Below are 13,448 nucleotides of genomic sequence, written 5' to 3'. Positions count from 1 at the left end.
TTTCCCATTGCTCTCCTTGCTCCGAATATTTCTTTCTGGGTGCTAATGATGTACCCAGCTCTTACCCACATGCAAGCTCTTTCATTGTTACTCTCTGCAAATAATGTTTTCCAAGCCTTTGCAGGGTTTTTCCCATTGCTCTACTTGCTCCAGATGTTTCTTTCTGGGTGCTAATGATGTACCAGCTCTTACCCACTTGCAAGCTCTTTCACTGTTACTCTCTGCAAAGAATGTTTTCCAAGCACTAAGTCTTTGCAGTATTTTTTCATTGCTCTACTTGCTCAAATGTTTCCTTCCAGCCCTAACCCGGTACTAATGCTTTTCCCCACCTCTTACTGGCTTGCAAGCTCTTTCATTGTTACTCTCTGCGAAGAATGTTTTCCAAGCCCTAAGTCTTTGCAGGGTTTTTTCCATTGCTCTCCTTGCTCCGAATAAGTTTCTTCCCAGGTGCTAACGATGTTCCCAGCTCTTACTGGCTTGCAAGCTCTCTCCGAATAAAGGTTTTTTTTTCTAACCAGGGGATAAAATGATGTGCTGAAGCTGACCATACTTAAGGACGCTGGCCAGATGAATACCTGGTCAGCAGATTCTTTTCCCTATATTCCTCCCCAAAAATTAAGCTGCGTCTTATACGCCGAAAAATAGGGTATCTGGTAGAATACCCAGAAGGTAGATATATATATATATATGTCTCTGGTTTTAATTCAATAGTCTTTACTCGCCTCATTTTGTTCTTGACGTTGGGCATCTCGGCCCGATTCCTGCATAGAGCCAGACCTGGTTACCGTCTTTGTACTTGGCCACGACCCGACTTCCGACGTGCAGCCTCTCGGGCACCGGGTGGGCGTCGTAAGCAACGTGGTTCCCGGACAGAAGGCTCTTCCCCTTGTTGTCAAACTTAACCTTGTATTTCTTCCCGAGACCTAGAGGTGGGGGCGGGGGGGGAGGGAGACAGGAGAGGCTCCGTTTCGATTTAAAGCCAAGGCTCTAGCCCTCCTGGCGGTCAAGAGGCAGCCGGTCGAGAGGAAGAACTAGAACCGGCCGGAGAGAAGTCCTGTTCAAAATATATCGTTCTTTTCTTTTTCCCAATGAGATGGAGAAAGGCTCCGATTGTAAATCTCCAGAAATGTTGGAATCAAGAACGGAAAATAAATATGGGATACAGGTCAACGCTGGGGGGAAAATTACAACCAACAATCTTTCTTTCATTCTTCTTTCTTTTCTTCCTCTCCCTATCCTTTATCCTTCCTTCTTTCCTTTCTATCTCCCTTTCCTTTCCTTTCCCTTCCTTTCCTGGGGGTCTCCCATATGGGAATTGAAAACCCTTCCTTCCTTCCCTCCCTCTGTCCTTCCCTCCTTCCCTTCCTTCTCATTCACTCCTTCCTTCTCTTTCCTTCCTTCCTTCTTTCCTTCCTTCTTTCCTTCCTGCTCCTTCTTTCCTCCCTCCCTCTGTCCTTCCTTCCTTCCTCCCTCTGTCCTTCCCTCCTTCCCTTCCTTCTCATTCACTCCTTCCCTCCTTCCTTCCTATCTTTCTTCTTTCCTTTCCTTTCTCCTTTTTCCCCTTCCCTCCTTTCCTTTCCCTCCCATCTCTATATTCTTGTGAACACTTTTCAAGAGACAGAACATTCGCATGGTTTTTGGGTGCAAATCTCGGCCTTCGGAAAGGGTCTTTCCAAGGCTTGGCCAGGCCTCCTACCACCCCCGGGACGGTCCGAGGGGCCCTTACCCACAGTCTGGATGGCAATCAAGGTGCCCTTGTGCCAAGTCTTGGTCCGCTTCTTGCCCAGGATGCGATCACCAACCGTGAGGTCACCCTCGTGGGTGAGTTCACAGCCAGGGCCCATTTGCTGTAAACCTGCTGGGAAAAATAAAGAGGGTTTGTCTGGGGCAATATTTTAGAAGGGCTTGGCTATTGTTTGCTGGCCCAAGATCACCCAACCAGCTTTGTGCCTAAGAGGAATAGAACTCACAACCGCCTGGTTCCTAGCCTGATTTTCGCAGATGATACTATAATTACTATTATTCCTAGTTTTTCTCATCCTTCCTATCAGCCACCTCCTCCCAATTAGGACTGTACGGCTGCATCTTTCTGCTTGCGTCCTTGGGATTTTTATTAATCTTGATTCTTTCCTCATTGCTTATTTGACCCCTATGACAATCATTAAGTGTTGCACCTCATGATTCTTGACCAATGTCTCTTTTTCTTTTATGTCCACTGAGAGCATCTGCACCAAAGACAAATTCCTTGGGTGTCCCATCACACTTGGCCAATAAAGAATTCTAATCTGTTCTATTCCCTATTCTATTCCTCATTTCAATATTCCATTCTATTTTTCTATTCTATTTTTCTATTCTATTCTATTTTCTATTCTATTCCATTATTCTTTTCTCCATTTACTCTATTCCCTATTCTATTCTATTCTTCTATTCTTCATTCGTATTCTATTCTATTTCCATATTCTATTCTCTACTCTATTCTATTTATTCCCTATTCTATTCTGCATTCCAATATTCTATTCTATTCTTCTATTCTATTCTCTATTCTATTCCATTATTCTATTCTCCATTCTACTCTATTCCCTAGTCTATTCTATTCATTCCAGTATTCTATTCTATCCCCTATCCTATTCCATATTCTATTCTTCATTTCAATATTCTATATTATTCCCTATTCTATTCTATTCTCTATTCTATTCTTTTATTCTATTCTCTATTCTATATATATTCTCTCCCTATCTATCTATCTATCTATCTATCTATCTATCTATCTATCTATCTATTATATATATCATGTATATTCTCTCCTTATCTCTTATATCATATATATTCTCTCCCTCCCATCTACTTCTCTTCTTTTTTACTTTCTATCTTTATATATATTAATGTCTATTCTCTTCCATATGTATTGTATATTGGACAAAGAATAAAATAAATAAATAAATAAATAAAATATTCTATTCTATTCCATTATTTTATTCTCCATTCTACTCTATTCCCTAGTCTATTCTATTCCCTATTCTATTCTTCTATTTTATTCTTCATTCCAATATTGTTCTATTCTATTCTATTTCCATACTCTATTCTATTCTCTACTCTATTCTATTCATTCCTTATTCTATTCTTCATTCCAATATTCTATTCTATTCTTCTATTCTATTCCATTATTCTATTCTCCATTCTACTCTATTTCCTAGTCTATTCTATTCTTCTATTCTATTCATTCCAATATTCTATTCTATTCCCTATTCTATTCTTCATTTCAATATTCTATTCTCTATTCTATTCTATATTCTATTCTTTTATTCTATTCTCTATTCTGTCTATCTATCTATCTATCTATCTATCTATCTATCTATCTATCTATCTATCTATCTGTCTGTCTATCTATTATATATATATCATATATATATTCTCTCCTTATCTCTATTTTTATTCTCCCGTTCCACTGCGTCCCACCCTAAGACAGACCTCTGTGGGGATCCAGGCTGCCCGACTTCTTGTTCACAGCGTCCATGAACTTCTGGACGTCCTGCGCAGACTTCCGCATGGCGGCCATGGCTTCCCGGAGCTGCAGGTGGGAAAGCGAAGGGAAACCCGGCTCATTCCCTGGCTGAGAAAGGACAAAAGCTCAGCGGGGTTTCCGGCCGGGGGACAGACAGCAGCTCAGAAAAAGGACACATCCTAGAGCTAAGAATCTCACTGAATCCTTTGTGCTGCACAAAATTGAACGTGCAGTGTCGCTTCCTAAGTGGAGAGCTTGATTTCACAGAAGTTTGATTGACTTGGGAGCATAGTTCCCTCTAAGCTGAGCAGTGAGCAATCGCTCACTTAAAAATCATCACCAACTCAGAGTTTTCCAAACCTGCCCAGAAGCCGAGAGGGAAAGAGTGAGAGGGAAGGAGAGAGAGAGGAAGAGAGGAAGAGAGAGAAACAGACAGAAAAAAGAGAGGAAGGAAAAGAGAAAGAAAAAGAATGGGAGTAAGGAAGAGAGAAAGAAAATCAAAATCTAGTTTGAAACTAGCTCAACTATTTAAGTGGCATTTTGATATTGACAGAGTTGCCCTATTATGAGCTCACTGTTATAGACACACAGTACAGTATTTTATTTTGAAATTCTCTGACGCAAAACAGGGTGGGTTTTTTGTTTGTTTGTTTGTTTGTGTTTATTTATTTATTATTTCTGTGCCGCCCAGTCCCGAAGGGACTGCCGCTCAGACACTATACTTTTCCGCCCACCCCCCAAAAAAATTAGAGGGAACACTGCTTGGGAGTTATATTGTGTTGTTTAAGTGTTCCCTTTATTTAATTTTTTTGGAGCAATATATTTTTTCCTTCTTCTCCGAGAGTAGAGCTATTTCATGGCTTCGGTTCAACTGTCGGAAACGCCCACCCTTCTTTTCTCCTAAGCTGGGAAACTTTCTAAAACTGGGTTGTTTTTAAAGGTTATATTTTTCCCCCCCTAACTCATTTTCTAACTAGGTTCATGAATGAAGCTGTTGTTCCCGGTTCCCACAAACTTACCAGGGTCTGGTCCTTTGCACTTTTGTTATTCGGATCTGCTACAATGGAAAAGAAACACAAAATTAAAAGGCAGTCAAAAAAGTTTCTAATCATGATTTTAAATGATCCCGGTTTAAAAGTTTCTAATCATGATTTTAAACGGTCTCAGTTTAAAAGTTTCTAACCATGATTTTAAACCATCCCAGTTTAAAAGTTTCTAATCATGATTTCAAACCATCCCAGTTTAAAAGTTTCTAATCATGATTTTAAACCATCCCAGTTTAAAAGTTTCTAATCATGATTTTAAACGATCCCAGTTTAAAAGTTTCTAACCATGATTTTAAACCATCCCAGTTTAAAAGTTTCTAATCATGATTTTAAACCATCCCAGTTTAAAAGTTTCTAACCATGATTTTAAACCATCCCAGTTTAAAAGTTTCTAACCATGATTTTAAACCATCCCAGTTTAAAAGTTTCTAACCATGATTTTAAACCATCCCAGTTTAAAAGTTTATAATCATGATTTTAAACCATCCCACTTTAAAAGTTTCTAATCATGATTTTAAGCGATCCCTGTTAGATAATAACTAATGGATATGAGCCGAGGTGGCACAGTGGGTAGAGTGCTGTACTTCAGGCCACTAAAGCTGACTAAAGTTAGATCTGCAGGTCAGCAGTTCAAATCTCACCACCGGCTCAAGGTTGACTCAGCCTTCCCTCCTTCTGAGGGGGGTCAAATGAGGACCCGGATTTTGGGGGGGCCATAAGCTGGCTCTGTTTTAAAAAAAGTCGCTATTGCTAAGATGTCGTAAGCCGCCCTGACTCTAAGGAGAAGGGCGGCATTAAAAAAAAATGGAATGAATAAATAAATTTAAAAGCCCAGCCGAAGTTTGGCTGACCCCACCGGCCTCCAACCTGATTCGATGCTCATGACGTCGTCGTCGTCATCCTCGTCGGGAATTTCGATCACTTCCATGGGTTTGCCGGAGCCGTTCTCGGAATCCGTGTCCGTTTCTTGGTACTCCAGCCCTAGGTTGACGTACATGTCTTTGACCAACCCTTCGCATTTATCCACCGCCCTGGGAGGAAACCAGGAAGTAAATTCAATGGGATTAAATACAGGTGGTTCTCGGTTGACAAAAGGCATTTGATAGAGTAGACCAGGGGTAGGCCATGTAGGCTCTTCCATAACTTGTGGACTTCAACTCCCAGAATTCCTGAGCCAACCATGCTAGCTCAGGAGTTCTGGGAGATGAAGTCCACGGGTCATAGAAGAGCCAACTCGGCCTACCCATAGTCCAAGCCCCTGCCCAAGATCATAGAATCCTAGGGCTGGAAGGGAGGTCTTCTAGCCTAGGGGTAGGCAAAGTTGGCTCTTCTATGACCTGTGGACCTCAACTCCCAGAATTCCTGAGCCAATCAGGCTAGACCATGAATTATGGGATTTGAAGTCCACACGTCACTTGGTAAGCCAACTTGGTCTACCAATATTCTAATCCAACCCTCTGCCCAAGATCATAGAATCCTGGGGCTGGAAGGGACCTTGGAGGACTTCTAGTCTAGGGGTGGGCAAAGCTGGCTCTTCTATGACTTTTGGACTTCAACTCCCAGAATTCCTGAGCCAATCAGGCTAGCTCAGGAGCTCTGGGGGTTGGGTTGACGTTTCAACCCAACGTACAATCGTCACAACTTAGGGTCCTGCGGGTTAACTATCCATGTCTATGGGAACGTGGAATGCCCTCTGTAGACATGATAGAATTAAATCTACGTGCCTGGTCAAAAGTAACTCACCCCTTTGATTAGTTTAAGGAAATAATTATTTATTTAGGCCTCCGTGGACCTAAGGTGATTGAAATCCCTCTATCTCTCTAAGGCCAAAAACATTGTTCTAAGAAATCATGTCTCTGGGTCAGTGATTTGTACAGGGCCCCAATGGGCAGGCTCCGTTATGGCTGTATATCTCGAGGCCCGCCTGCATATTTTATCCTTTGAATTGCTACCTTTTTTAAGAAGCGCAAAGCTTCACCAAAGAGGCCAAGGCGTTCTGCTTACTTCACGGCGTTCTCAAGGAGCTGGTCGACGTCGGCCACGTCCGCCTCCTTTTGTTTCACGGACTCCACCAGGTGCCCCAGTGCCTCCTTCCGCTTCTTGACGTACTCCGACTTCTCCAGCTCCTCTTCGACCAGCAGCTTGAGGTCCTCCAGGGAAATGCCCATCTCCTCCATCACCTCCCGCTGCAGCTCCAAGATGTCTTCCGACTCTGCCATGGCGGCAGAACCTGAAACGGTCACAGAGAAGAAAAGCAAATGACACGTGGCGGCCAAAACACCTGGTGGGGTTCTTTCTTTCTCCTGGTTGTCCTTCAAGTCTCTGATACGGTGCAGATCTTGCTAATGTCTGAGAAGAACGTTATGTGTCACTAAAACTAATACAGTGGTGCCTCTACTTACAAACGCCTCTACTTACGAACTTTTCTAGATAAGAACCGGGTGTTCAAGATTTTTTTTTGCCTCTTCTCAAGAACCATTTTCCACTTACAAACCTCAGCCTCCGAAACTGTAACTGGAAAAAGGTGGGGAGAAGCCTCCATGGGGCCTCTCTAGGAATCTCCCGGGAGGAAACACGGCCGGAAAAGGCAAGGAGAAGCCTCCGTGGGGCCTCTCTAGGAATCTCTTGGGAAGGAAACAGGGCCGGAAAAAGCAGGGAGAAACCTCCGTGGGGCCTCTCTAGGAATCTCCCGGGAGGAAACAGGGCCGGAAAAGGCAAGGAGAAGCCTCCGTGGGGCCTCTCTAGGAATCTCTTGGGAAGGAAACAGGGCCGGAAAAAGCAGGGAGAAACCTCCGTGGGGCCTCTCTAGGAATCTCCCGGGAGGAAACAGGGCCGGAAAAGGCAAGGAGAAGCCTCCGTGGGGCCTCTCTAGGAATCTCCCGGGAGGAAACAGGGCCGGAAAAGGCATATATAAAATAACAAGCTGGATACCGGTGCTTCGCTACGAAACTATGCGACTGGGCTTGATAAATTGACACGTAAAGATGGAAAATTAATGAGTATTATTATTTCATTAGCGACAGTAAGCTAAGTTTCTATTACGGATTAAGACATTATTGTAAGTCTAACAACAATAAAATAGCCCTTTAATCCCACCAGGAACTCGGGCTTTTTTGTCTGTGTAGCCAGGATAGTAACTCGCATAGCATAGACTTTCAATTCCTCAGAGGGACTAGTGTTAAGTTTGTAGAAGAATCCGTTTACGTCCTTTTTAAAATCGCAGCGATTCCGCTTGTAAAAGCACATCGCGTTTTGCAAGTTGCTTTGCCTATGGTTAAAAATTCACGGCGGGAAACGATCACGTCTACGGCCTGAGTAAAGTTAGAATCCCTACAGGAAAAAGGATAAAAAAGTCCTCCCTTTGGCATAAATGACATTCCTGGTTTTTCTTTCCAGATGGAGTGAGACCAGGCTGTTGGGTGAACTGACTCTGGAGCATGCCACATACAACTGCCCATGGGAGAAACAGACACTCCTCAGATTTCACGCCATGCAAATATTAATATTTTTTTTAACCTGACGTCTTTATTATTTTTATGTATGTATGTATGTATGTATGTATGTATGTATGTATCTATCTATCTATCTATCTATCTATCTATCTATCTATCTATCTATCTATCTATCTATCTATCTATCTATTAGATTTGTATGCCGCCCCTCTCCGTAGACTTATGAAGTACTACTTTAGTTAATTACAAATTAAAAGTTTTGGATTTTTTTTTCTTCATCGGTTAATTTTTTTACAGACTCAGTTTTGAAAAAGCGCAAATTTTGGCCTGGTATGTATGGCTTTATATATATATATATTTATCATATCTCGGGCTAGAATTAAGATAAAGAGGTGGGGGAGGCACCATTGTTCTCAGAACAGTATCGGCTTTCATTTGATATGTCACAAGACTATATTTTGTTTGGGGGAAATCAAATCCAAACTTTTGATGGGCAATTGTGAAAAAAAGCGTGTTTTAAAATTGTGAAAAAATGTTTGTGTGTTACTTGTGTTCTTGGTTATATTTGTACGGGGATTCAACTTGGGACCCTAACGGTATCCAATTTTTTAATTTTAGACTTTAATTTAGACTTTAATCATCTGATTTTATGTTTGCGTGGGTTTCTTCCTTTTTTTTCTTTACAAATTACAACATTGAATTCAACATTTATGTGCAACAATAAAGAAACACAAAAAAGAAATAAGTGCCAGAATAAATAACATCTTAATCCTCATATAACAACTTGCTCAGCATTTTCAACCTGATCGTATCCTCATAAGGTGATCATAGGGGCGTACATAGGTGCACTAATGTGCCTTCCGTTCCCTGTCCAATTGTCTCTCCTTATCTCATATATCATATATCTTTTATTTATTTATTTATTTATTTGATTTGATTTGATTTGTATGCCGCCCCTTTCCGTAGACTTGGGGCGGCTCACAACACAATAAAACAATTCATAACAAATCTAATAATTTACTATTTAAAATTTAAAGTAGTTAAGAAAACCACATTTTTAAGCAGACATACCATACATAAATTATATAGGCCTGGGGGAGATACCTCAATTCCCCCATGCCTGATGACAAAGGTGGGTTTTGAGGAGTTTACGAAAGGCAAGAAGGGTAGGGGCAGTTCTAATCTCTGGGGGGAGCTGGTTCCAGAGAGTCGGGGCCGCCACAGAGAAGGCTCTTCCCCTGGGGCCCGCCAACCGGCATTGTTTAGTTGACGGGACCTGGAGAAGGCCCACTCTGTGGGACTAATCGGTCGCTGGGATTTGTGCGGCAGAACGGCGGTCCCGAAGACATTCTGGTCCGGTGCCATGAAGAGCTTTATACGTCATAACCAACACTTTGAATTGTGACCGGAAACTGATCGGCAACCAATGCAGACTGCGGAGTGTTGGTGTAACGTGGGCATTTTTGGGAAAGCCCATGACTGCTCTCGCATATATATCTTCTCCTCTACTTTTATATCTTTTCTTTATATATAATACTTCCTGTCTATCCTCTTCAATATGTATTGTGTATTGGACAAAATAAATAAATAAATAAATAAATAAAAATATCCTCAATTGTGATTTTCTAAACACAGTCCCATCCTAATTATATGTTAAAAACAAGGTTAAAAGAACCAACATTGTTAAACACCTATTTATACAGGTAACAATTATTTAATTATGTCACTTATGAAGTGTTTAAGAAGAATAGTACAGTAGTTAAATCCTGGATGAAAGATGAACTAGTCAAACAATTAATATAATTTATGTATGGTGTGTTTGTCGGTATGTCTGCTTAAAAATGGGGTTTCTTAACTATTTTAAACTTTTAATTGTAAATTATTAGATTTGTTATGAATTGTTTTATTGTGTTGTGAGCCGCCCCGAGTCTACAGAAAGGGGCAGCATACAAATTTAATAAATAAATAAATAAATAAATAAATAAATAAATAAATAAATTAATTAATTAATAGTACGTTTTTAAACTGGCCTTTTATCCTAATTTTCTCCTTTCTAGTGGGTGAAATATCATCTTGTCCATAAGCGCCTACTAGCAATGGCCATTTCCTCTGTGTTGGAAGTTACGGGTCCTTCGAAATTTTCTGCCTGCGGAGTATTTTTCTCTTTTGCAAGTTGCTTTCTACAACTGTCAACAAATTTTCATGCCGGCACTGATGGATGGATTTAACATGAAACATCCAATCTCGGACCGGCCTAAGATTTTTTTCTTGCTGCGTGTCCAGTTTTTGCAAAAGGATTGCGACAGCGTATATTATAAAACGCTGTTCCTTGGGAAGAAGCAGCCATTGCTGTGCGAGAAAAATATAGTTAATATTAATATTAATATTGTGAGCCGCCCCGAGTCTTCGGAGAGGGGCGGCATACAAATCTAAGTAATAAATAAATAAATAAAATTAAAGGAAGAGGGGCGATAAACATAAAGGTTTACAGTACACTTGAGATATAACGGTGAGTAAAGTGAGTTTTAGGGGTTGCAGGCACACAGCCTTTTCGGTTTGCAGATAAATGCTGCGGTTTTGGTCATTTCTCTGGCTCCAATAGACGTCCTTCAGAAGCATCCGTTGTACTTCTGGGCCATCGAGTCGGCCTGGTTATGTTCCCCAAGATTAACCACTTTCCGGCTTTGAGTAGGTTTATTAAATTTTTTCCTTTTCTTCTTGGGTCATGATCCCAGTGACCAGTGAGGTCCTACAAAATCGGCCTTCTCCAGGTCCCGTCAACTAGACAAGGTCGCTTGGCGGGGCCTAGGGGGGAGAGCCTTCTCTGTGGTGGCCCCGGCCCTTTGGAATCAGCTCCTCCCCGGAGAGTCGCACTGCCTCCACCCTCCTCACCTTTCTGAAGAGAGTCACAAGCACCATTTATGCTGCCAGGCTTGGGGCAATTGGATCTTAGGTGATTATATGATTGCCGTAGGAATGGGTGTGATTGATTTTTAAAAAAATAATAATTGGGGATTTTAGATAGCTAGGCAATTTTAATTTAATTGGGTTGATTTGATTGTAATTTATTGTTTTCATATATTGTAAGCCGCCCCGAGTCTTTGGAGAGGGGTGGCATAGAAATCAAATCAATCAATCAATCAATAATCAATCAATGGCACCAGGCACAGGGTAACCGAGATCTGAGATCAGCAACCTTTCCCCTGGAGTAATCAATGCGAGGTTCCCCTTTAAAACCAGGCAAATACTTACTAGTCCAAGACATTGAACTGGCCTGTGAAATATTTTCATCGCATTTATCCGTAGCCGCCTGATTAAGGTAGAAGTTATTGGAGGCACTGTTTTCTACAGCCCCTCTATTGATCTGGAGATGACTTTGACGGTACTTTTTGGCCGCTGCCCTTAGCTGCGTCTTCCGAATGGCGTCGGTAAACCGTTTCCTGCGTTTTTTCCCTTTAGCCGGAGTTACGGGAGAAGGAACGGATTTGTTCGAGCTGAGGAAGTCAGCGTAAGTAGTGACTTTGGGCCGGGAGACATTCGGTTCACAATCCATGGGCTCGGCGGTGGTCGATGATGGAAACCCATCCGGGAATATCTCTCCCACCGGCTTGAGTCTGGAAGCAGTTCCAGAGGTGGAAGGCATAGACATTTTGGCGAGGTGGCAACCTTTAGTATCGCGAGGAGCCCCAGACCACTCCCGAGTGAAGGAGTGGAATAACTGCCAGTTTGACCTGAGGTAACGGAATGCGAGGCAAGTGGCAGTTGGAAATTTTCCGGTGGGGAGGGGGGAGTAGAACATCTAACTCCTCAGCATCGGAGCGTGTTGATATAAGGCAACTGGCATTTGGAATAGAGTTCTTTTCAGGTGGGAAGGGGGTGTAGAATGTCTAACTCCTCAGCATCGGAGCATGTTGATATAAGGCAACTTGCATTGGAACAGAGTTCTTTTCAGGTGGGGAGGGGGAGTAGAACATCTAAGTCCTTAGCATCAGAGCGAGTTAATATAAAGCAACTTGCATTTGGAACAGATTTCTTTTCCGGTGGGGAGGGGGAGTAGAACGTCTAACTCCTCAGCATCGGAGCGTGTTGATATAAGGCAACTGGCATTTGGAATAGAGTTCTTTTCAGGTGGGAAGGGGGAGTAGAATGTCTAACTCCTCAGCATTGGAGCATGTTGATATAAGGCAACTTGCATTTGGAACAGAGTTCTTTTCAGGTGGGAAGGGGGAGTAGAATGTCTAACTCCTTAGCATCAGAGCGAGTTAATATAAAGCAACTTGCATTTGGAACAGATTTCTTTTCCGGTGGGGAGGGGGAGTAGAATGTCTCACTCCTTAGCATTGGAGCGTGCTAATATAAGGCAACTTGCATTTGGAACAGAGTTCTTTTTAGGTGGGGAGGGGAGTAGAACGTCTAACTCCTCAGCATCGGAGCGTGTTGATATAAGGCAACTTGTATTGGAACAGAGTTCTTTTCAGGTGGGGAGGGGGAGTAGAACATCTAACTCCTTAGCATCGGAGCGTGTTAATATAAGGCAACTTGCATTTGGTACAGAGTTCTTTTCAGGTGGGAAAGGGGAGTAGAATGTCTAACTCCTCAGCATCGGAGCTTGTTGATATAAGGCAACTTGCATTGGAACAGAGTTCTTTTCAGGTGGGAAGGTGGAGTAGAACGTCTAAGTCCTTAGCATCGGAGCATGTTGATATAAGGCGACTTGCATGATCTGACGGCCATTTTGGGAAATGCTTTCTTAGCGAGTGTCTTGAATTCAAGAGGAACATAGATGCCGAATTTCAAGTTTGTAGGCTTTCCCATTCTGGAGATTTTGCGATGAGTGTGTGGTTTTTGGCTTGTATATATGTACATTCACCAGATGACCCACCCCCTCTTCTTAATTTTGGAGAGCAAACAACCTGCTCAGCTGTTGAGACAATTGGGGGTGAGTAAAACTCTCAAGACTCTAAATAATGTCGCTTGGCGGGGCCTAGGGGGAGAGCCTTCTCTGTGGTGGCCCCGGTCCTCTGGAATCAGCTCCCCCTGGAGATTCGCACTGCCCCCCACCCTCTTCGCTTCCCGCAAGAGTCTTAAGAGTCATCTAAACCGCCAGACTTGGGACTAAGACACTCCAGCCCCCAGGCCGACGAATGTAAAACAACTGGCATTTGGAACAGAGTTCTTTTCAGGTGGGGAGGGGGAGTAGAACATGTATGTTTGTTGTGTGAATGGTAATGATTGATTTTAATATTATTGGGGTTTTTAGATCAGCTAGTTTTAATTTAATTGGATTGGGATGATCACATTGGTTTTTTAATATGTTTTAAGCCGTCTCGAGTCCTCGAAGAGGGGTAGCATATAAATCCAATCAATCAATCAATCAATGCCAGAAATTGTTATTTTTATTTGATTTTTGCTTTTAGTACGGGGAAAGTGGAAGGTTAAAAACGGGTA

The 13,448-nt window shown here is 42.2% G+C and overlaps 1 protein-coding gene across 1 annotated transcript in view; it reads right to left on the bottom strand.

Moving 5' to 3' along the window:
- SETDB1 (SET domain bifurcated histone lysine methyltransferase 1) overlaps nt 1–13,448 on the bottom strand; it is a 32,975-nt gene that overhangs the window by 18,816 nt on the left and 711 nt on the right. Inside the window, 7 exon segments of the mRNA XM_070766316.1 lie at nt 723–756; nt 759–923; nt 1,727–1,858; nt 3,469–3,568; nt 4,522–4,559; nt 5,416–5,579; nt 6,553–6,778. Coding sequence (XP_070622417.1) covers nt 723–756; nt 759–923; nt 1,727–1,858; nt 3,469–3,568; nt 4,522–4,559; nt 5,416–5,579; nt 6,553–6,767 — 848 coding nt within the window. The 5' untranslated portion in view covers nt 6,768–6,778.

This window comes from Erythrolamprus reginae, chromosome 13 (assembly GCF_031021105.1).
Source record: "Erythrolamprus reginae isolate rEryReg1 chromosome 13, rEryReg1.hap1, whole genome shotgun sequence".
Lineage (NCBI taxonomy): Eukaryota > Metazoa > Chordata > Lepidosauria > Squamata > Dipsadidae > Erythrolamprus > Erythrolamprus reginae.
The sequence above is the reverse complement of the archived record's forward strand: the minus strand, read 5'-3'. Positions and strand labels throughout refer to the sequence as shown.